The sequence below is a fragment of the Geotrypetes seraphini genome, chromosome 2, assembly GCF_902459505.1.
Source record: "Geotrypetes seraphini chromosome 2, aGeoSer1.1, whole genome shotgun sequence".
In the NCBI taxonomy this organism is placed as follows: Eukaryota; Metazoa; Chordata; class Amphibia; order Gymnophiona; family Dermophiidae; genus Geotrypetes; species Geotrypetes seraphini.
Genome location: NC_047085.1, coordinates 355,161,924 through 355,187,318, shown reverse-complemented (window position 1 = coordinate 355,187,318; position 25,395 = coordinate 355,161,924). Strand labels below are relative to the sequence as shown.

General features: G+C 42.5%; 1 protein-coding gene across 5 annotated transcripts in view; it reads left to right on the top strand.

The window, feature by feature from the left end:
- The window catches only part of TNS3 (tensin 3), a 776,331-nt gene that overhangs the window by 617,241 nt on the left and 133,695 nt on the right, over positions 1-25,395 (top strand). For all 5 annotated transcript variants that reach the window (XM_033930434.1, XM_033930433.1, XM_033930436.1 and 2 more), the window contains one exon: positions 526-609. In XM_033930434.1, coding sequence (XP_033786325.1) covers positions 526-609 — 84 coding nt within the window. The remainder of the gene's footprint in view (positions 1-525; positions 610-25,395) is intronic.

The following is a 25,395-nucleotide window of genomic DNA, read 5'->3' as shown; positions in this document are numbered from 1 at the left end:
TGCTCTCCTCTAACACTATTCCTACCATGTGTGACTGAAGTATTCGGTTAACTTGATTTTAATATGTAGCATTCTTTAGTAATTTGGTTTGTTCAGTTTTTACAATAGTGGAGGGGATATTTGTGAAGGGAGGGGAGACAGGGGTTTTGTTGATCCTTGCTCTGTATTATTTGTGTTTATAAAATGACAATTGTACAGAATATTGTCTCTTTTTATATTTTAATAAAATAAGTTCAGTATAAAATCATAACTATTTGAGGCTTGTGCGGTGGGATCTGACAGTTTGCAAGGCGGGGACGGAGACTGATCTCATGGGGATGGGGCAGGGACGGGCACTAAGCTTGCGGGGACGGGGACAAGCTCACGGGGATGAGACGGGAACGGTGATAAATTTTTTACCTGTGTCATTCTCTTGGTGCGAAGAAATATTAGTTATTTTTAACAATTCCTGTTGTGTTGATTTGAACTCTTCAGTAAGTTAGAATAAAAATTTGATTTTTTTTCCTTGTATGCCTTTTCTTTCAGTGAAAACACCCCCAAGTTACTCCTCAAGGAGTCAGATGGTACAACAGATCTGTAGCCCAGCAGAAATGTACAGACCACCTTTTGGTGAGATCTCAGTTCCTCTTGTTGACATTCTGGGTGTTTGTAATGTCCTCGGTTAAGTGGGGCCATGGCTTTACACTTCCCCCTCCCCCATTCACGGTTTCGACACTCGCGATTTCACATATTCACAATTTTATTTAGGGGGGAGGGGGAAAAACACCCCCCCCATAGTATAGCACATTCCCGCCTCTCTCCAGCCCTCCCTCCCCGGCATCCTGACCTTACCTGGTGGTCTAGCGGGCTTTTGGGGCAGAAGCGATCTTCCTACGCTCCTGCCCCTTGTAGATCGCCAATAGGAAATGGCTGCCGTGAGCTCCCATCGTAGTCGCGAGAGACTACAGGAACTCACGGCAGTCATTTCCTATTGGCGATCTGTACGGGGCAGGAGTGTAGGAAGATCGCTCCTGCCCCGAAATCCTACTAGACCACCAGGTAAGGCCAGGATGCTGGGGGAAAGGCGGGAGGGAGGCGGGGGTGGGTCAGAGCCAGACAAGAAGATATTCGCGATTTTTCCCTATTCGAAGTCCACCTCTGCCCCTATCCCCCACAAATACCAAGGGAGAAGTATATTTGGGGCTATGGCCTAGGTTAAGGAGTCAACTGCAGACTCATTTTGGGGAATGGATTTTATTTCTATAATTCCATAGTTATTTATTTTTCTAGATAGATTCTTACTTTTTGATTGGTTTATTAAATAATGAGCTGCATATTCAAAGGGTTGCTTCTAAACATAAGAAAGAGAGAGAGCTGCAAAGCTGCATTAAAATTATGAATTTTATTGTAGTTCAGTTTATGGCAGGAGTCATTGTTCTACAATACCTTAGCATTGAAAGTCAATAACTTCCGCAATAAATTTAATTTTGCATTTCCGTAGCCATGTGTTCCCAGTTACATGTAAGGTAAAGACAGCAAACCCTAAATCAGATCTGCTATCTTTTAAATGAGCTGGTATTGGAATAAATCATCCCTACCAGTCCAACTTACCCCACACTTTAGCTCCTTCCTCTGACATCTACCGATGTTGGAGGGAAGGGAATCCCTGTCACTCCTGCCTCGTCAGCCTTAAAATGGTGACTTTCACTAACTAGCAATAGTCTTGCAATGCTACTACTAAGAGTCAAATTGCCAAATAAGGGCATATGCTTGGGAGAAATATTTTAAAGACAAATGGTTTCTTTTTTTCCTTGAACTCATCCAGTTTGGCACTTTTGGGCCCAACCCTCTACAAGGCCTGAGGCTGTAGTCTGCTTACTTCTGAATGACAGAAAAGAAGCAAGTGACAAATTTTCTCTCCTGAAAGTATAATTTATCATTTCAGTAATATCATTAACCAGTGGCTTGGCTGGGACTCAGTGGACCTGGGTAGGAGAACCAAGGTGCCCCCCTGTCCAAAGGTCTAGTGCCCTCTCCATCTGGCAATCAGTTACTTTCCTACCCGCCATGTCCTCCAAAGCTACAGCATCAGAGACAGCACTAAGGGCTGCCTCTGATTGGTGGGTCCTTTCTTCTGCCATGTCCTGTCAACAGGAAGATGCATCAGCATGAAGGGATGCGCAGAGGATAGGTTCCACCGGCCAGAGAGGCAGCCTTTAGCACTGTTTCTGACACTGTGGCATTGGAGGACCCGAGGGCAGGTAAGTAGCTAAGCATGGGGAGCGAGAAGGTGCCGGACCTCATTGCGCAGAAGGGAGGGTTCAGCTGCATGCGGCTCCTGCCATTTGACAGCCCTGAGCATTTCACTCAATGGTAGCTATGTCCCTGTCACTGACTCTGGCCACTCCCAGTGGAAAGAACTACTTGGGAAAAATCACTCCCACACCATTAAATCATACATACTCTGGAGCTAGCAGTACCTCTCCATTCGAATAGCACAGAACAGGCCACCATCATTGTATTACTCAGTCACATACATTAAGTAATAGAGCATTTCATGACCTGGGTCACATATTCATTAATGGATATCCTGGAAAGGTGAATGCCTAGGGGAGGCCTGTGGAGCAGACTTAATGATTCATTATATCTTTGGCCTTCTATGGCTTTCAGGAACACAGAGGTCCTCTCTTCAGAGGTGAGATTTGATTCTCAGAAACGGCCTATATTACATCTATACTAGTGGCCAAAATTGTGGAAACACGTAGCATTTTAGGCTTTACGCTTTAAAAAAAACCATGGCTATAACATCTTAATTGTATTTAATGCATACATTTTCGACTAATAACAGAAATTCTGTATTCACTTAACAAGACCAGCATAATATTTGGCACATTTCACAAAAATAATGCTGCTCATAAGTTACCCTAGCTAATAATGATAATTTGTCCAGTTATCCGATGACTTCATCAGTCTCACTAGTAAGCGCGTTTGATATCTCTTAGCCTTGATTACTGCCTCACATCTTCTTGGCATGCTTTCCACAAGTCTTTTGAGATAAATAAGTGTTGTTATGTGGAACCAAGAGTTGATTATTGCTGCTATCAGCTCATGTTTGTTGGACGGTCACTTTCCTGCCACTGCTGCTCTCTTTAATCAGACCCAGAGCTTCTCAATGGGGTTGAGATCTGGGCTGTTTCCTGGCCAGTCCAACAACTCAACCTTGTTCTCTTTGAACCAGTTGAGGCATTTCTTGGCTGGAGCACCATCCTGTTGAAAAGTGACTGGTCGACTGGCACTGAAAATATCTCCAACTGAAGGCAGGACCTTGAGCTGAAGGAACTCCTTTATGTATTTGCCAGCATTTGTCCCTCCATCAAGCACCTGCAATTGACCCACAACATCTCTGGACATGCAGCCCTACACCATCACACTCAGAAGATGTTTCATGGTGGCAGTAGTACACTCTGGCAAGCAGTCCTCACCCAGTCGCCGGCAAACATAGCAGACACTGTCACTGCCAAATATAGAGATTCAGGTCTCATCACTCTACCTTCTTGCACTGCTGTGTGGTCCAGCTGGCATGTTCTTTAGCCCAGTTCAAACATTTACAATGCTGAACTGCATTGAGGAAGGGCTTTTTCCTGGGAATTTGTGCTCACAGGCCTGCTTTCATCAGTCTCTAGCGAACTGTCCGGCCTGATGCCAACATCCCCGTTTCAGCCATTGACTTATTGATGTCAATGGCAGTTAATTTCCAATTCTCACTATCTTTCTATCAGTCTGAGGGGTTATAGCCTTTATCTGGTCTCTTCCATCCTTGTTTTTGATGATTCTAGCCTCTTCAAAGCGTTTGAAGAGTTTCAGTATTCCGGCAGGTGCCACACCTTGACCAATTTTGGCTGCAATCTCTCAGTAACTGTAGCTTTCTTTTCTTAAGGTTATGGCCGTTGCTCTCTTTTTAGGTAATCAGTCAAGTCTCTTCTGCAAAATTTAGCATACAGTTGTAATTTTAGTGTATTTAGACAATTAACATTCATTTAATTCAATTAAATTGCAATTAATGAAAAATAGCAATTCAAATTTTGTCATATTACACAACGGGCCTTTAGACAACACCCACAAGCTGTGACAATAACATCAGAGCATCACAATGAAACACATAACCTACTGTACGCACTCAAAATCTAAGCAATTCATATCAAAAGAAACACGAATGATTGATTACCTTTTTCATGTCAGATCACTAAAAGTCATTCCTAACCACAAAATAAAATTACTACACAAATAGTACCAGGAATGTTTATAAATATATGTTACAAGATTAATAACTGGAGCAACAGTTGAATAAAGTTCTGCGATCTCTAAAAACTCGAAGTGTTTCCACAGTTTTGGACACTAGTATAGTTTAGGGTTATTCCCACTGTGGAGAAGAGAGGTAGTTTGACTTTTATTTTTTTCCAAGCATTCCCAAAATGCAGCAGTTTGTATACTATCTGAAGTGCTGTTCTATTTTTCACTAGAGCTCCATCTTTTCAAATTATTAGGTGGAAGAAAACATTGGTTGATCTTTTCAAATTATTAGGTGGAATAGAATATTAATTGTAAGCTGGAAATTGCTTACATACAGAGAAGTTAATTGCAGTTTCTTGATTAGAAGTCTGGTGATTTCTAAATTGCTACCATTATGTGTCACTCTAAATTATGGAAATTGGGCTGTGCTGCAGCAAATAATTCATAGGCCAAATAGTGACTATACCACAAGATTTCAGCAATGCTAATCGTTATAGACTACCCTGTGAGTTGTTCCGTACTGAATGATTGTGAAGATTGGCCAAGTTTATTACCATTATGGAAGCCAAGCTCACATGATGGCTATATGTTTGACAGTGTATCGTACTGTATAGTAGAGATTTGAAAGCCTGGTAAGCACTAGTGCTGCCGGATTCAGGAAAAAAAAATTTTGATCGATTCGATTCAGCCTATTGAATTGGTTATTCGATTCAATTTGATTTTCCTGCCCAATTGGGCCTCTTCACCCCCTTTGCCTTCTCCTAAACACACTGGCGCTGTGGTGTAAACAAAATAAACAAACAAAAAAGACTTTTCCTCTCTCTGTTAAATCCTAGCTCACGTTTGCGGTCTAACACCAGCTTTGGCAGGATACACGTTTCAAATCCGATATAATCACAAATCCGATTGTAATCACAAAATGGAAAATAAAATTAGTTTTTCTACCTTTTGTTGTCTGGTCATTATTCAAATCTTGTTGGTCCCAGGCTCTGGTTGTCTTCTGATAACTTGCTTGCCAGGGTCTTCTTCTTTCTTCTTTCTCCAAGCTAACCATCCATCTGCCATCTCTGTCCTCCACTTCCATTTCCCTTCCCTCCCCCGGAGGTCTGGCATCTTTCTTTTTTTTTTCACCTCCATCCACAGATTCACCTTTTGTTAACTACCCTTTCATCCAGCATCTCTCCCTCCTTCCCCACCACCCCAGGGTCCACCATCTCTCACTTTTTTCCCAACTACCCTCCTATCCAGTATCTCTATCCCCCCTCCACACCATCCCTTGTGTCCAACTTCTCTCCCTTTCTGTTCTTTCCCTCCCTAAATCCCATTGTCTCCTCTATTTTTAGACCCATTATTTCTTCCCCCCCCAAAGTCCGGAATATGCACATCTCTTTGAACCCCCCATAAAGGTCTGCACCCCCCCTTGAAGGACTGCCCTCCCGAAGGACTGCGCACCCCCCCCCCTTCCTTCCGGGAAGGCCTCTGTGTTCCCCCTGGCCTCCTCGCAGCGTTTACCTTATAGTTTCAGCTTGCAGCGAAGATCGCGGCTACAACGTCTTTGCAAAGTGCTTTGAGCTGTTTCGTCTGCTGTGATCCCGCCCCTCCTCTGACATCAGAGGCAGGATTGCGGCGGAGGAAACAGCTCAAAGCATTTTGCAAAGATGCTGTAACTGCGATCTTCGCTGCAGGCTGAAACTATAAGGTAAACGGTGCGGTGAGGCCAAGGGGAACAAGTATACCTTCCTGGGGGGGGGATGCGCAGTCCTTCAGGGAGGCCAGGGGGGAAGCGGGAGGCCAGGGAGAAAGCCGACAGCAGCACTTCCTTAGTGATCCTCCCTCCTTGCCCTCTAAAGCAGGTGCGGCAGCGGCCGGCCAGCAAGAGCAGCGCTGCAGCTCCTGCTTTAGGGGGCGAGGGGGAAGGGACCGAATCGGGAAGCCAATTTTTTTTTGTTTTGAATCAATTTGAATCGATTCACCCGAAGTGAATCGGTGAACCGATTCGAATCGTGAATCAGGCAGCACTAGTAAGTACTGTTTAATGTAGCCATCAAAATGAGTAACACATTTGAACTGATTGGCCTTTTGGATAGGGACTATCACAGCAGATCTGGCACAGATACCACAGGGTTATGAATGTGAATCAGAATTGGTAAAGGAGTGTGATTACTAGTGGATACACCACTCTATTTGACTTTAAATTACCATAAAGGTTTATTTGGATGAGTCTACTAGAAGATTGCTAGTAAATTATGGTCATTACCATTCAAACATGGTAAAAATAATCTAAAAATGTTGCAGTGCCTGAGTTTCCAGTATGACCCTGGGGTCATTTACTAACAGTGCTCTATAACTGACTGACTTACCCAGTTATTACCCACAGAATATCTAGTCAGCTCACCGCAGATAACAAACCAAGAAGGACTAGGATTAAATCATTCCTAGGAATTAGAACAAAATGTGATATCTCCAATAAACCAAGAGCAGATCAAGACTTCTACAACTTATGCACTTGGAAAAAAATAGTTTTAACTGCCTTCCTAAACATTAAATATTTATTAACCATCTTATTAGAAAAGGCATGAATTGCGTATTGACACTTCCTGATATGAAAATGATCAATATCCTTATATCTGGCATATCCCATTGTATGTATAGAGTATAAATGCCAATAGTCAATAAATTCCTCTAAAACATGTAAGATCTTCATAGATCTTCATAGACCTCAGTGATGCTGCTTTGTAATCAGCTCTGTCACAGACTTCCTACACCAAGGGAAGGGATAAAACACGGACCTCATGGACCTCGCAGATCTTAACTACACGTCCTTAAAAATCTTCATTTATTGACAGCTGAGATTTCAGATTTCATGTCTGCAGGTCCGCGTTTTAGCCCCTCATTCCACCGCTGTAACCGACCCCACGGATCTGTGCTTATTTCCATGACAACTCTGGTGGACCCTAAAAGTGGCACGGACCTCAGAGCAAAAGTTTTGCCACTTTTAGTCTCAGCATAGGTTATGAAAGACCTCCATGACAATTTAGCTCTGACGGATCCTAATGCTTCTCCCTCCCTTTGCTGAGATTAAAAGTGGCATGGATGGACTTTTACTCAGCATAGGGAGGGAAAAGCTAAATTGTCATGGAGGTCTGTCAGAGCCATGACCTATGCACAGACTAAAAGTAGCAAAACTTTTGTTATTTCACAAGCTACCAAAGTAGCCTGGAGGTTAGGATAGCTGTCTTGGGCCCTGCTGATTTGGGTTCAAGACCTACTTGAACCAAACAACAAAAACATTTTCCTTCCGCAGCTCTGGGGTAAAACGGAGACCTCCCTTAGCTGAAGTGTTTCCTCAGATTAATTTAATAAGACTGTCTGCATAGGTCCATGGGGTCAGAAACGGCAACATTTACAGCAGTGGAATGAGGGGCTAAAACACAGACATGAAATCTGAAACCTCAGCTGTCAATAAATGAAGATTTTTAAGGACATGCAGTTAAGATCCGCAAGGTCCGTGAGGTCCCCGTTTTACCCCTTCAGTAAACTCTCCTTATTCACTTTTATATTACTATAATTCCTTATTTTATCTTTTCCATCTCTTTTATTCATTTATAATTTTATACTCATCTTATTGAACTTTGAAACATCAAAACAGCTAAGGGAGATCTCTCCGACATAGAACTATGTTTTGCATAATGCTGCATCAAGGAATTCCCCTTTACAAGATGTCCCCATCCATTCAATGTTCACTCTCTGCAGGCAGATAAAGTACAGTGGCACTGAATCAAACTTTCATATCGAAAATATCACTCTATTTACAATTCTGTTTATGCAGGGATCACAAAATGAGAATTACAAAGATTACAAACTCTCCAAAACACGGTGGCTCGCATCCCACGTTATACTAGAAGTCAGGAACACATTACACCACTTGCATTGGCTATTTATGAAATCTATGATCAATTACAAAATACTGGTACTTAGAACAAAGCACTTCTTCATTCAATAAAGTATCTTAGGTTAGTACTCCCTATCCCTCTAAAGCCAAATGGGAATCAACAAGACATAGTGCCTTCTTCTTTCTGCAACCAGCTCTCTGGAATGCCCTGCCCTTATCTTTGCAATCTGAGTCATCTTATCTGCAATTCAAAGCTGCATTAAAAAATGCATCTATTTCAGGCAGCTTTTAAAAGCTAAGACCTAAAAGGAGATCATGGGCTTCCTTTTCCAACCATTTCGTTTCAGTTAGCTAGATGTTGGCTTTATGTTTGGCAGACGGACATGAGGGTGCTGTCCTAATGTCCAAATTTGAAATGTGTAAAAGGAGCATACGTTTCTGAATGTGAGTGTATCTTTTCTATTGAAACTGTGGCATTCTTTTCCTCTCTTTTTAAATCTATATTGCATATTGTAAACCGCCTTGATGTGCTTTGCATATAAGGCAGTATATTAAACCTTAATAAACGATAAATGAATCATCGTATTCTGAATAGTCTTCATTTGTTTGGATAGAACTTTTGCACAGCCTGCATAAACACAATTACCATAATCTGATATTGATAACAATTCTTGAACTATTAAAATAAATTTTGAAAAATCAAAATATTTCTTAACCCTCCTTAATTTTTTCAGCAAAAACCATTAATGCATTAGCATATACTATCTGTTAGTAAATTACCCCTCTGTATGATAAAGCTCACATCTAGTTCTATAAAATCAGATGTATGTATGTATGTTCCAGTATAACTCCGAAATGCATGGACAGATTTCAACCAAACTTGGTATACATATCACTTACTATCTGGGAACAAACAATGTGGGGGTTGGAAGGGGGAGAAATGTAAAGAATCATCGAAAGAGACAGATATTGCTTTGACCAATTGTGTGAAGCTTGGGAATGATGTTACACTGTGCTGTGCTGTCATTGCTGTAACAATGCCTCCAAGGAAACGTTATGTAATCAAAGCTACATCTAGAGCTTCAAAGACAGTCCAGCATCATAAGGCCTGACTACAGGATATCAAAAAGAGAGCTGCTACATCTAGAGCTTCAGAGATAGTACAACAGCGAGAGGCCCGACTACAGGATATGAAAGATAAGTGTCTAATCCATAGTTTTTGGGCTCGATGAGACAGAGATGGCTGAGACATAGAGAGGGCTATTCTTGCTGCTGAGATTGGGATATCCGGGATTGGGATATCCAGGCAACGCCGGGTGATCAGTTAGTATATAAATATTTGGAGCAGGACTTGGGTGTGATAGTATGTGATGATCTTAAGGTGGCCAAACAGATTTAAAAGGTGATGGCGAAAGCTAGAAGGTTGCTAGGTTGCCTAGGGAGAGGTATGGCCAGTAGGAAAAAGGAGGTATTTTGCACAATTCTGGAGGCCACACCTTCAAAAAGATGTAAATAGGATGGAATTGGTTCAGGGGAAGGCTACTAAAATGGTCGGTGGTCTTGGTTTTCATCATAAGGCATATGGGAACAGACTTAAAGATCTCAATATGTATACTTTGGAGGAAAGGCGGAAGAGGAGAAATATGATGGAGACAGTGGCGTAGTAAGGGGGGGCAGGAGGGACAGTCCACCCTGGGTGCCAGCACCCGTCCTCCTCTCCGCCACCCCCCTTCCGTGCACCTGCGCCCCTTCTTTCCCTCGTACCTTTTTAATTTTCCAGGCACGAGCAGCATTTCTAACTTGCTGCCTGTGTCGGTGTCAGTTCTCTGACATCACTTCCAAATCCCACACTAGAAAGTGATGTCAGAGGTAGAGCCTATATGGCACAGGCAGCAAGTTCATGATGCTGCTCACGCCAGGAAAATTAAAGAGGCATAGAGGAAGTGAAGGAGGTGCATGCGCAGCAGAGGGGGGGGGTGAAGGAGCAGGGGAAGGCAGAAAAGAGGGCAGGGGAGGGACGCCACTGGATGAAGATGTTTAAGTACCTATGTAATATAAATGCACATGAAGCAAACCTCATTTGAAAGGAAACTCTGGAATGAGAGAGCATAGGATGAAGTTAAGAGGTGATAGGCTCAGGAGTACTCATAGGAAATATTTTTTTTTACAGCAAGGGTGGTAGATGCGTGGAACAGTCTCCCGAAAGAGGTGGTGGAGACAGAGACGGTGTCTGAATTCAAGAAAGTGTAGGATAGGCACGTGGGATCTCTTAGAGAGAGAAAGAGATCATGGTTACTGCAGATGGGCAGACTGGATGGACCATTTGGTCTTTTATCTGCCACCATATTTCTATTCTTTATCCTATGCATACTTAGCTAATATTTATATGATGCTCTCTCTGATAGTTATGATACCATTCACCTGTTTATTGTGCTGTACAGAGAATATTTCAATGTAGTTGGAGTCCTTAAGCTGCCCTGGTCCAAGTGGAAGAATCTATGTGGTAATATTCACATGGCAGGATTTTGCCAACATCCAAATTTCTGAAGAGTCGGGATGGTTCAGTGTGTGCATTAAGGCCAGCAAAGCAAGCTGAAGAGTGATAGCACATGCTGATAGCCAAAAATGTGTACCAATGAGAAGATGGTAAACTAATGTAACACTCCCTTAGGAGTGTCCCTGGGTCTGGGGATACCTTGCCTGGAGTCTCCCTTAGTCAGTTTCTTTTGGAATGGTTAGTAACTAGTACCTGGTACCTCCATTTGGAGAAGAAAGTTGATAGTGAGTGGGATTTCCTTCCTTTCCCCCCAAGGAAAACCCAAAAAGATTGCTGTGAACAAGTTTGGGTAAAATGTCAGCTTTATTGGAATATTTTACAATTTATACTGTGTGAAAGCATTAAGACATTTGTCAATGAGAGTAAGCCTTCTGAGTGAATGGTGTTCAATAAATGAGCAACCTCTAAATAGTGCTCCTGAATCCAGTCAATCTCTTTGCTAATGAAGGAGCTTTAAACCCATCCCCCTGGTCCTTTATTAGTCTTTTTAACGGAGTGGCTGTATTATCTCTCCCCTTTGCTCTTTCACTAAGTCTTTGCCATTGTCTATCTGCACAACATGTCACCCTCCTGCTTTAGTACTTGGAACACTGGCTTCTGGATGTCTAATGAGGGGCTGAGTCAGTCTGGCTTGGCCAGACTCTGCTGTCAGACTCCAAGTGCCAGTTGTTGCCCCAGAAGCCTCCAACTCCTCCAGGTTCTGAATGCTGATTGCACTCCAATGAGTCTCCACCTCTGCCAAGGCTCTGAGCACCAGTTGCGTTCCAAAGGCATCTCCACCTCTTCTAGGCTCAAAATGTTGATTGCACTCCTAGGAGCCTCCACTAGGGCTTTGAATGCTGATTGTACTCCTAGGAGCCTTTCTGCCACTGAATCTTAGGCACAACTTGTGCCCCCAAAGGCCTTGCACTGAGCAACCTTCTCCAGGACCACTCTGCCTGAGTCTGCTCCACAAGGCCACTCTACTGCTGGACCTCAGGCACCAGATGTACCCTTAGAGGTCTTCCGTGTTACCTTAAGCACATTCCCAATGGCCTCCCTGCCTTCAGCCTGTTCACAAGAGCTGCTTAATTTCTTGGTCTCAGGAACTAATTGGGTTTCCCTGTCCTTTCACTGTCAGGTTCACAGCTCAGTTCTCTCTATTTCCAGCCCTTCAGAGCCTATGACCTGCAGTTCCAGTTTTTTCCCAATAGAGGGAAACCACCCTTCTTAGTCAAAAGGCCAAGAGCCTAGAGACCTTGCATAGAATCTCTGTATCATTGAAATAATGATGAGTCTGAAACCCAGGCATTTCATGGCTAGACTACCCCATCCCTAATTATATTCTGGTGAGTTTTCTCTAACCCTATAACCAGCTTCATTTATCTTTAGATAGTATGTGTGCATTATTAACCCCAACTTTATAAACTTTAATAGACAATCCTCTTCAAAGTATGTAAATGTTGATCATTTAGTTTTCCTTTCATTACAATGAGCAATTAACATATCTTATCCACTGTGCTGTTCTGTTCGTTGAGCGTATCAAAATGCCACTTTTCAGAGGCCTGCTGCTAGAGCAGACTATTGGTTATAAAGCTCTTTTTCTCCCAGATAATTTACCTCAGCCATAGAGAATAATCAGCCTTCCAAAATCATTTTAACCAAAGCTTCTTTTCAGGAATACTCCTTTCCTTGGGGGAGGTTGTCACTAATGAGAGGGAGCATTCACAAATGGTTGGGGCCTAAGTGTAAGGTGTCAGAAGTCTGAGAATGTGGCCAAAATTGCTTTTATGCTGGGCATTTTTGACAGGCCCTTTCAACTGATTAGTTCATAAGAGGTATCACAACCTGCAAGCAATCCTTTTTTTTTTTTTTCCTGGACTAATATGTCTGCTAAAAGTCTAAAAAGCATATTTTGGTATGGCACTTGTTCTGCTGTGTGCATATGTTCACCAGCCAAAACACTGTTGCCTGCCTTTGAAAAAGACTGCAAGCAGGGGAAAATGTCCTTTGCTGTCTGTAAGTAGTATACCATTAACCTCAAGTGTCTGCTGTTTAGCTTTGAGTCCGATGGTGTGACTTTTATCTCGGACTGAGCTAAACACTTATACTATTATTAAAACAGAACCCAAACCAAAATAAACATGCTTCTAAGGTCAGCCTTTCCTAATGGCCTGCTTACTGGCATACTTAATGACATTTTTTAAATAAATTGCATCCTACTGGATGAAAGATAGATTCCAATTGTGCATGTTAGGATCATAATTGCATCACAAGGGGAGTTAAGTTTTGGCTCATGTTTTTACTACTCAGCTATGATCAGGCCTTATTAAACATTTTTATTATATACATTTTCAATAAAAATAAATGGGTACAAGGCCTGATCTTATCCACATAAAAAAACAAAACAGATTTAACATCAGATGTTAATAAGCCAAATACTTCCTCTCCCAGGGGAAAAAAAATGATTGTGTATACAAGGCATGCCTAGTCACTTGCATCAGGCAGGTGACACACGCATTGGACCCCATTCTCCAGCTCACACGCACAAGTGCCCTTATTTCTAGCATTGCCAGCACAAACCATTACTCTATCCTGCTGCTCACGCCAGCCTGGCTCCCTCTGAAATCACTTCCAGGTCGCGTAACCAGGAAGTGACATCAGAGGGAACGCCAGTGCGAGCAGCAGGCCGGAGAAGTTTCTTACGCTGGCCAAAATTTAAAGAGGTACGGAGTGGGAAAGGAGGGCACAAGTGTGGTGTGGGGGCGCAGAAGGAGCAGGGGGCAAAAAGGAAGACGCGGGGTGCCACCGTCCCGGGCACCTCCTATCCTCACTACACCACTGGCGCTACTAGAAATACGCAGTGCTGTACATCAGAACACAGAAGAGACAGTCCCTGCTCATAAGAGCTTACAATCTAGTCAAGACAGACAAACTGGGTAAGAAGGTGCATCAATACTCTGTGCTCAGGTGGATCCTAAGCTATACTCACAGGAACACGTATACATAGTCTGCATCAAAATAAGTGTGATCTTTCAACACATGTATATTTTGAACACATGCATAACTATGTAGTTTAATTTAAAAAATGTTTCCCACATTTAAAACAAATTCTTTATAAAATTATCTTATAATATGGCTTTTTTCAAATTATGCATTTACTGTTACTTATAATTTAAAATATACACTTAAAGTAAAATAAGACATTTTCCCCTGGATTCTGTATAGGGTGCCCAAACTTGCACATGTCCAAATTTAAATGAGTAATAACTGATAACTAGCAATGATTGGGCGCTAACAAGCAATTATTACAGTTAATTGGCTCCAATTAGGATTAGTGTGTGTATCTTCCTAAGCCCCATTCTACTTCATATAAAGATGCGAAAGCAAATATTTTAGTGTGCCACTTTAAAGAGGGTGTGTACATGGAAGGTCATGTTTGCAGTTTTATAGAATTTGAGGGAACTGCACCTAACTTGTGCATTAGGATCTGCATCAGGTTTCAGATGGTTTAAATCCTCATACCCAAAGTTGGGCGTAGATCACAGCATTACATGTTAACTCATAGGGCCAGATTCACTAACGGGCCCGAACTGGGCAGGTCTGACGAATTCACTAAAGAAAAATATGCAGATGGGGGCGATCGGAGGAACGCCCCCATCTGCCTGCCCGGATCGCTGGTCTGTGCATGCATTTTGTGTCTATCTGGGGGTTTTTTTTGGGCCCGACTCTCCTCCTGTTATCCCCAGCAGCAGTAGCCTCTTCCTTCACGCGGGCTGGCTCTCCTGCTCTCCCTTTCCAGCCAATCTTGCCGCCTAGACTCTCCTGCTCTCTGCCGCGGTGTGCAGCCCCGCTTTAAACCTGCGGACTCGCACTGCAGGGAAGGCGGCAGAGAGTAGGAGCTCGGGGCAGAAAGCAGGGCTAGAAGATCGGGGCAGAGAGCAGAGCAGGGATAGGAGCCGCACGTTTCATTTTTAGGGCAGAGAGCAGGGCTAGAAGATCGGGGCGAGCAGGCAGGAGACAGATCAAAGCAGAGCAGGGCTTCTATGGAACTGGAGAGTCGGAAAGACGCTTTCAACTGGTCTCCAGCAGTCACTTCTTCAGTTGATTGACCAGCCCAGTCGGTTAAAAATTTTTGGGTGATGAATCGCATGTGTTTCTCCTCATTTGCATGCAGGGATTCGAAGCGGAGCGCTGGAGAAGTTAGCGAATGGGGCCGGAGGGAAATTTGATCGTGAAGGGGTCACAAACCGATCGGTACACGATCGGTTTGCTTTGTGAATCTAGCCCATAGTGCCCTTTATAGAATAGCATTCAGTATGCATTTTTTTCAGCACCTAAATTTGGCTGCTATTTACTGAATCTAGGCCATTGCCTTAAAAAAGGAAATCAAATAAAAAAATAGAATACTATGCCATGACAGTATTTATAGCACATCCCTCTAGTACTGTCTATCGCAAACTGTGTGCCACGGCATGCCAGTGTGTATCCTGAGATTTGATTTGTGCCGTGAGACACTGGGGAGGAGGAGAAGCACCAGTGCCAGCCAACTGCCTACAGGACTTGCCTCTCGTGGCAAGAGGCACGTCCTGTAGGCAATCAGTTGGCACCAGCACCTCTCCTTCTCTGCGTGCGTCTTCCCTGCCGTTCAGGGTCCATCTGGAGGGCCTTCCCTGACAGTTCAGGGTCCATATGGAGGGCCTTCGTGCATGCATCGACATTGGCACACTTCCAGATGCCTCGAACATTCTATGTTTACTGTGCCGCAACTCAACAAAGTTTGCAGGACACTGCTCTAGTACAATAAAAGGAAAGAGAGTCAGGGACATCACCTTTAAAATAAAAAAAAATCTGTTATGGGTTTCATATAGGGTAGAACGGCAGTCAAGAATATTCGGTTGATATTATCTTCATTAGAATGGGTCCATGCTCAGAAACAGCCTTCTCTCTCGATAAGTTTTAATGCCGAGAAGGCGTTTTTAGGGACGCCATTCACACTCTGTATCATGATCCATGGGCGAGGGTGAGTGTCAACCGGGCACATTCAGATTTTTTTTCTAATTCACAGGGGCACAAGACAGGGATGTCCATTGTTGCCGTTAATTTATGTCCTCACTCTGGACCCTTTTATTAGAGAAATACTTTCTAATGCGGAAATATCAGCTCGTACTTTTAAAATTGCTGCTTTTGCGGACGATCTATTGGTCCATATTACCAGACCTAGACTGTCCCTACCCACCTTGTTGGAAAGCTTTGCTGAATATGGGGACTTTTTGGGATTTAGAGACTTAATATGGATAATTCTAAGGCATTAGCAACAGATGCTGAGATGCCCTGGCAGTGGGGCCCAGACTTTCCTCTGCGCTGGGTGGATGGCCATTTCAAATACCTTGGTATTGATTTACCCTCGAATCCTTGCTATTTATACTAAGTTAATATACTTCCATTACTTCATTCCAGTAAACAACAATTGACTATATGGCAGTCCCTGCCTCTATCTTTGGGAGGTCATATTGCTCTCTTTAATATAATGTTGTTCCCTAAGTGGCCCTATACCTTTCAATTGCTTCCCTTATGGTTAACTAACAGAGACTGGCGAAGTTTGCAGAAATATCTCACTAAATTTTATTGGGCAGGTAAGAAACCCAAACTGTAATTTGATAACTTGCTGGGCCCCGGAAGTAGAGAAGGTATGGGACTCCCAGACCTACACTTATATACGTGGGCTTACTTCCTCCGACACCTAAGAGATTGGGTTCTTGAGGATAATGCTTTTACCCCCTGTCTTTTGAGCAGGCATTATTTCACCCTCTCAATTTAATATACTTACTTCATGCACCTTGCCACCATTTGCCTATACAGACATGAGAACTCCATATTGAGTCTCCTGAGGTTGGCTTGAGGTCGTCTGATGAAGCCAATGCATTATAATCCTAGAGTAACAGATTTATTGCCCCTACAAGGAAGCCTGGCTTCTGTAATTTTTCTTAGGTGGGGAGCACAGGGTATTCACTCTAAAGCTCAGGTTCTAGGTAAGAATGGAGTTTTATAATAATTTCCAGTGCTTTCTAACTCACTAGCTATAGGGCCAGGGGACCTATATAGCTATATCTAATTGATACTATGTGGTTGCCTTGCGAGCAGCGGATCTCTCTAAAGGGGTCCATGATAGGCTACAGCAATGTTTTGAACAGGATGAAGGCCTCCCATTGTTTGTTTCTCATTTACACACTGACACACTCCTATGCTGGTCTGGTACAGAAATGGAGTGGGGATCTGGGGGTACCCATACGGGACATAGATATTAGTCAGGCAATACTAAGACTCTCCAAAATTATAACTGGCTCTGTTTAGAGAGAGTGTACTTATAGAATCATACATAGGGCGTACTTTACTCAAGTACAAGCCTTTCATGCTGGCTTGACTGCATCTTCCTCATGCAACAAATGTGCTCAGGGAACTAACACTTTTTCTCATGTCCTTTGGCATTGTTCAAAAATGCAATCCTTTTGGAATCATATATGCCGCTATTTAGGTACCTTGTGGGGTATTTCGGTTTTGGGTTCCTCTATGGGTGCTTTGTTTGGTAAGGCCGTTTGCTGTGGGGTCTTTGGGATGGGGAGAAGAATGCTATTTCAGAAGGCACGTATGGTAGGCCACAAGTGCATAATGGAGTCTTGGGTGCAGGATCTCCCCTGAGTTTTTGGCATTGGAGAAACCAACTCCATCGCTGGTTACTTTTTGAGTTCTGGGAAGCTCGTATGACCCTGAAAAGCATCAAAACTTTCTTATTGATCTGGGAACCTTATGTTCAGTCTATACCACACGGAGATAGAAGTTTGATTATGAATGATTTGCATTGATGTATTGGTTTTCCCTTTTTCGCTGCACAGGGTACCTTCCAACTTTAGGGTCTTAATGAGAAAGAAGAGGAAAGGGGGGGGGGGGTGATCGGTTGTTATTTCATATAATATTTGAAGGAATTGTATCTTTACATTGATAGCATAATTCATGGAGCGGAGCCACAAGAGCTAGTGCTCTGCTTGTTATTTTGGTAGCATAAATATATTATTGCTGTGTATTCCTTCTTTGTATTGATTTCTTGTGTTCCTTCAATAAAAACAGATTGAAACATAAAATAAAAATAATAAAAATAAATTGGAAAAATAGGGAGAACTTTGTTACTTCTAGAAGTATTTTAACAAGAGATATGTTTTGGCATAAGCAATAGCTGCAGTTGCCCAGGGTCAGGAAACATAACTTTTACCCCCCTATTTTTACACATCTGCAAGAAAAAAACCTACTGCACAAGACAAAAGGCTATGGATGCTGGGCTTAAAAGGCTTTATGCCATACTTGAGTGGCCTTGGCAAAATCAGGGGAAATTAAAATTTTACATAATAATAACAACATATGTCTAAATGTGAAAAACAAATTTGAGAAACTGTTTCTGCAGCATAAAAGTCACTTTGTTAGTTACAGAAGTCTGAGTTTTCTACTTATTTGGTTTTTTTTTAGATGTATTCATGTATTCTATAACTCCTGTCACATCATAGCGTTTTACAAATATATCTATTGGTTCACCTCTAACCACTTCTCTGTAAATTGGGAGGCCTTACATGCCAGGGGATCTGTACAACCTCTGCCAAACACTTCTTAACTAAATGGGAGACAATACTGGTGACTTTAGAAACATTAAGAAAAAGAAGGTTGCAACTTCTATATAGTATATGTAAAAATCACTTTCATTGTATCCACAATATCAAATCCGTGACTCTTATTCCTATTCTCCAGAACCTTACTTTTCCAATAGATCAGTTCTTTCTTGAATCAAAGCAGTATTACCTTTACACCATAAGAACCAACTTTTCAAAATGGAAATTGCCCTTCCCTTGACACAGAGTTGCTCACTATTTGGGGTACTCAAGCACCCGCAACACCCAGAGAGCTGGCTTCTATGAGTCGCATACTCCTGATACTTGTTGTTTCAGCTAACCTACATCTCTCAACATTTTTCAATGTCTTTTCCAGAATGTTCATTTGATACCCACTCTGATATTTTATGTAGAGTAGAATATCAAATTTATTAAACTACTGTATTCTGTAGCAAACTAGCACTCACAAAATCTTAACAATGTTGTCTTCCAAGCCCTTATTCAAACATGAGGGAGAACTGTACTTTTAGATATAATTACTCTAAACACCACTAAGCCAAAATATCTACTCCAGTCTCCTTTATACCAAAGGGGGACATTTGTGTAAAACCAGTGCTGCTGCCACCTGCAGCTGCAGCCACAGAATCCAGCATCGCAGCCATCCTCCCAAGCTCAAACACAATAGCATGTCCAAGTGGAGTGTTACAGTAAACCAGACTCAATATAGTCTCTGCATCGCTCATGGGAGATCCTCTCTATGAAGCTGCAAGTCTGGAGTTTCACCTCAACATGAGCAGGGAAAGCTTGGCATTTGATGGGGGTAAGATCTTCCTTTGGGGAAACACAAAAAGAATGCAGACTTGTATAGACGACCATGAGCTTGGAGCTCACCACTCTGCTTCTGCCCTCGGCATCATCATGGTCTCTTCTTCAGATGGATTTTTAAACCAGTCAGCAATCTTGAGTTTCTCACATGATGAATTGCAATCAGACAGTGTCACTGAATATCACCACTAAACTCCTCTACATTGTCCAGTTAGTGCTGGGCCTGCATAAGCTATGGTGGCCTAATCTGTAGTCAGCGTTTAAGAAATCACCGTCCTCCTTGGGTTAAATATTGACCAGTGTGACTTTAATACCACATTGTCTTTCCCAAAGCCTAAAACAATAATTCAATCCTATAAATTAAACTCCTATTTATTTATACATGATAACAATTGTGACACAAAAATTAATACATTAAAGAGGCAGTTTTGAAAAGGGGAACAGACAAGACAATGATGTAGCAGCCCATGTTAACATTAGTGCATATAACTTGTGCATTATTTAATAAATAGGTTCCACTGGATAGATTAAATAACATGTTTATTTATCCATAGAAATGCTACTGCAGGTTATTCCTTACTAGTGAATAGGATAAGAGCTCTAGAAATAACAAAGAAAAGATAAGTGGGCAATGGAGGTATACGGAGTGTAAAGCCACAAAGTGTAAATTGTTTTATAGAAGCTTAATAATCTGTTATATGTTGATGAGCATTTTACAGTATCTTGGACCTACAGATTACCTAGGACAGTGATGGCTAATCTTTTTGAGCCCAAGTGCCCAAACTGCCGCACAAAACCAAAGAATTTCCTCAAAGTGCCAGCACGTCAATTAAACCTTAATAACAAGATTTTAGTATCTAAAAACTCTTTATAAAGTTGCCTGAATTATGTAACATCATTTTTAAAGGTTGGAATCTTTGTATTGTCAGAGAATCAATTTGATTCACAAACCTTTGGTTTTCATTTCAATTTATTGGCAATTTATAATGTTTTAATGATTTCATTCAATTTAATGAATTTAGGAAGAATTTGATTCAGTTACACAATATATTTTAAATGTATTATTCACATAACATGTCAAATGTATCCTGAGTAAAAAAAAAGATAAACTTCTTAAAACTGTTAACTGTGTCAAGACTCGGTGTGTATTCCCAAAGAGTCTATACATGATTTTTTTGTAAAATTTACAATCAAATTAGAAAATAGTTAAATCATTACATTTCTAATAATATGATGTAAAGAAAACAAAAGAGCTTTCAATTAAACCAACCGTTTTTATTGGAAATTCCAGATTGGAATACAACAGGGCCATGTAAAGTCCCTTTTTAAAATAACATCTTTAAATAATATTTAAATAACTTAGAAAGTGTCTTAATTGCAAACTGAAAACACTGCTTCATGTAAACATATGCATTGGGCATGCTCTGAAAAAAATTAATGTGATTTTTGTTGTTGCATGCATGCTGATAACTTGTCAATCCTTGGCTCATAGTGCGTTAATTTCAGAGCAACACATGCAGCACTCATGTCATCCGTTAATCTGTTTCTAGCATCAGATTTTATATGATTCAAAGCCGAAAACAGCTGCTCACAAGCATAGGATGACCCAAACAAAGTAAGAAGAGCAATCCCAAGTGCTTTCATGGACTTAAAATTGTTTGGCAGAGAATTCCACGCTTTTAGGATTTCATTTTCAGAACTGCTAGCAGTGATTTCATTTGTCACCCTTTCACACTCAATACGTTCAAGAGCCGCAAGCAGGTCATTGAATTTACTTTTCCAGATAGAGCTTTCTTGAAATTCCAGTAGCACCATTTCCAAATTTTGAATATCCAACCACTGTAAGCAGGAAAGATCAAGATCTTCAAATGTGGACTTTTCTGGGGAAGTTATAAATGAAAGGGTTGTCTCCATCTTACGGAACTGAGAAAATCTTTTACTAAAATTCTCCTTTGCTTCGGCTACAATGGTGGAATATGTTTTGTGGATTTCCTGGTGTTTTTTATGACTGTCCACAAATGTTGTAGAATTATCCAAATGTATTTTTAGGTTGGGAAAATATTTTAGCTGTCCACTCTCAAGGTCTTTTTCAAAAACATGCAATTTTCTCTCAAAAGCTTTGATGTCACTAAACATGCTTTCTGCTGTTTTTCCCATGCCTTGTAATTTTTTGTTTAGTACATTAAAGTGGTTAGTAAAATCTGTAAAGAACATGAGGTTGGTAAGCCAGGCCATGTTGGTGAGTTGAGGATAGTCTTCCCCCTTTTCGTTCATAAATAGCCTAACTTCTTCCAAGCAGGCCACAAATCTCTCTAACACTCGTCCTCTGCTCAGCCACCGGACATTATTGTACATCAGTAAAGTGTTATATTGTGCCTGAACCTCATCAAGAAGGGCTTGAAATTGTCGAAAATTAAGAGCACGTGCCATGATGAAGTTCACCATTTTTGTTACATCTTTGAGGACATCGTCAAGTTTTTTGCTGCTTTCTTTGGCGCAGAGAGCCTCTTGATGTATTATGCAGTGAAATTGAATCAGTGGATGTTTTGCTTCCTTAGCAAAGAAATGAATGAATCCTGATGTTGTCCCCACCATGCTAGGTGCTCCATCGCTAGTAACTGAAACTACTTTTTCTGGACTTATGTCTAGTGATGAAAAAGCCTCCATCACAGCATTGTGGATATCTATCCCTTGTGTTCTTCCAGGCAAAGACAGCAGTTTTACCAGCTCTTCTCTCGTGATGTCACCAGTAGCATAACGCAAAATGAGCGCTAGTCTTGCATGGTTAGTAATATCTGTACTTTCATCCAAGCACATGGAGTAGAAGGGTGCTTTTTGTAAGTCGCAAGTAAGCTGTTGACTAACATCAGCAGCCATTCGCAGAACCCTATCTTTTGCAGTATTTCTGCTTAGCGGCATCTCAGAGATGCGCTGCACAATTTTATCTTTGTTTTGGAAATCATGGAAGAGTGAATTACTCCCAGCCAAAATTGCCTTTTTGATAAAATCTCCATCAGAGAGGGGCTTACCATGTTTTGCCATGCACAGTGAAATTTGAAAGCTGGCAACTGTAAGATGATTAGTTTTTGAAAGATAATTGCTAAAACTAAGAGACTGGGAGTGATATTTCTTTAATTTTCCTACAAGGGACTCTTTTCTTTGAGCTAAACCAAGTTCAGCAACACTGTTATGGTTGGTCTCAAAGTGACGTTTGACACTTGATGTGCGAGACACAACACTTTCATTACACATAATACACAATGCTTTTCCACTGCGTTCAATCACTCCATATGTACTCTGTCCAGGCCTCTTGGAATGGTCTTCCACTATCTGTTTTTGCTTTTTTTGCTGTACTCATTTTCTTTGTTCAAGACTTCAAGTCTACAAAAAGATAAAATTTGTATAATAAAAAAAATCTAATGAAGTGCTGTATACAAATCCGTCCCCATAAAAAAATATGTGATTGGGGAATTTTACTAATTGTAGACATCCGTTTTGGTCAAAAAATATACTGTCCGGGTGAAAACCGGACTTGTGCAACCTGAGTGTATGGGAAAAGGACTTTTATTTTTCATTATTGGAGCCTTTGTTATTTTATTATGATGTTTACAAAAGCACTGTGAAGGGCCACATATACACTTTACTGTTTTTTGCTATATTGAGTTTTCCATAAGGTACAGCGCAGAGGATTAGTGTGTTGGTTGTTCACAGAGAGCCCAGCCCTCCTCTCAGCTTACTGAACTTCTCTATGCAATCATCATAAGCAGCTTTTTTATTTCCTCGAATTTAGCATGTCCCCCATGGAAGATACAGAGGTTTTTACAGAGGAGCACATTATTAGACACATTAACTTCCCCCCATATCCTCACCTCTCTAGCATGGGAACACTAGGAACAGATGTCACATGTGGAGTCACACTACAGCCTCACTGAGTTCCTGTGACAGACTCAGTGTGAAGCTTCTCTTCCTCCCCCTACTTCCCCCTCACACACTGCCTGGCTCATAGGATAATAAGGGGAAGACAGGCAGGCTAAACATCCACTCACAGGACTGCAGCCAGCACAGGAGGATGGGCCGCGGCCCACCGGGACAATGCCCGGTCCTCCCAATGGCCAGTTCGGCCCTGTTGCCAGGTGAGCTGCAAAGCAGACACCGGCACACTCGCCTCCCGCCGCGCCGCATATCTTAATTGCGGACTAGAGAGTTGCGCGGGGACAGAAATCCCACCCGTCCCCGCCAAAGTCTCACCCGTCCCCACCCGTCCCTGTGAGGAATCCCACCCGTCCCCGTGAGGAATCCCTCCGTCCCCACCCGTCCCCGCGAGGAATGTCCTCCGTCCCCGCCCGTCCCCGTGAGGAATCCCCTCCGTCCCCGCCCGTCCCTATAAACTTCAGAAATAGTTATTTCATTTAATTATGCTACTGAATTAAAGGCTCTGGTAGAAACCCATTTACAAATAAGCAAAAAGACTTTATTAATTTGGAAATATTAATTGGGAAGAATACACACTTTGTAAATGGGTTTCTACCAGAGCCTCTTTTGTTTATAAATTTTTATCAACACAACTAATATACTACTTTATCCTGAAGCAAGAAAGAAAGAAATAGAATTCTTTTCCTACCTTTGTTGCCTGGTTTCTGCTTTCCTCATGTTCTCATTCAGTTCCTTCCATCCACTGTCTCTCTTCCTTCTGCGTCTTCCATTTGCTCTGTTACTGTGCCTCTCCCTTTCTCCCCCCTTCCAAATTGGTCTGGCACCCATCTTCTTCCCTCCGCTCCCCCCATAGTCTGGCATCTCTGTCTTCTTCCCTGCCAGCGTCTTCTCCCCACTCTCTCTTCCCCATTTCCTTTCAGCGTCCTTCTACCCCCCCCCATCTTCCCCATGTCCTGTCAGCGTCCTTCTCCCCCCTCTGTTTTCCCCATGGCCTTTCAGCATCCTTCTCCACCCCCCCCATCCTTCTCCAACCCTTTGTCTTCCCCATGTGCTTTCAGCGTCCTTCTCCTCCCTCCTTCTCTCCCGCCCCGGGTGCAGCACAGCCGGCCAGGTCCCCTTACTTTTGTGGCGCTTCCGCGACCGACAGACCGACAACAGCCCCGGTCTGACAAACCTCCTTGCCCTTAACGGCGAATCTAAATTTCCTTCTTACAGCTGCTGTAAGAAGGTAATTTAGATTCGCGGTTAAGGGCAGGGAGGTTTGTCGGACCATGGCTGTTGTCGGTCAGTCTGGTTATTTCCACAAAAGTAAGGGGACCTGGCTGGCTGTGCTGCACACAGGGCGGGGTGGGGCGGACCGCCCCCCTCCCTTGGTAGCCACTCGAGCCGTGAGGCTACTCCTCCTTACCTACCCTGCCTGCAGCACAGAGCCGAACGGAAGTCTTCCCAACGTCAGCGCAGACGTCGGAGGGAGGGAGGGCTTTGTTTACCGACGTCAGCGCTGACGTCGGGAAGACTTCCGTTCGGCTCTGTGCTGCAAGCAGAGCAGGTAGGGAGAAAAGCCGCGCGACTTAGTACATCCAGCCCCGCAGGAACCCCGCGACCCTCAGAGGCGTCCCCACGGGATCCCCGCGACCCGTGCAGCTCTCTATTGCGGGCCTTCCCGCGTGCCAGCTGCAAGGCCTTTGCGTGCCACAGCTGGCACGCGTGCCATAGGTTCGCCATCGCTGACCTAGGACATTCAGAAACATAGAAACATGACGGCAGATAAAAGCCAAATGGCCCATCTAGTCTGCCCATTCACAGTAACCGTTATCTCTTTCTCTGAGAGATCCCACATGCCTATCCCAGGCCCTCTTGAATTCAGACACAGTCTCTGTCTCCACCACCTCTTCTGGGAGACTGTTCCATGCATCTACCACTCCTACCGTGAAAAAATATTTCCTCAGATTACTCCAGAGCCTATCACCTCTTAACTTCATCCTATGCCCTCTCATTGCAGTTTCCTTTCAAATGAAAGAGACTCGACTCATGCACATTCATGCTCTACTTGATAAAGGCCCTGCACATTTACGTACCTTCTGACTCTTAGAATTTCACATATTGATTACTACAACTCTTTATATCAAGGCTTGAAATTAGCCCCGATAAGAACACCTCAAATATGTACCATAGACCCTGTTGGTTACATTATTGTTTGGGTTAAGAAACATGACCATGTTACCTCTCTCCTCTATGAAGAACATTGGCTTCCTATTACTCATAGGATCCCATTCAGAATTCAT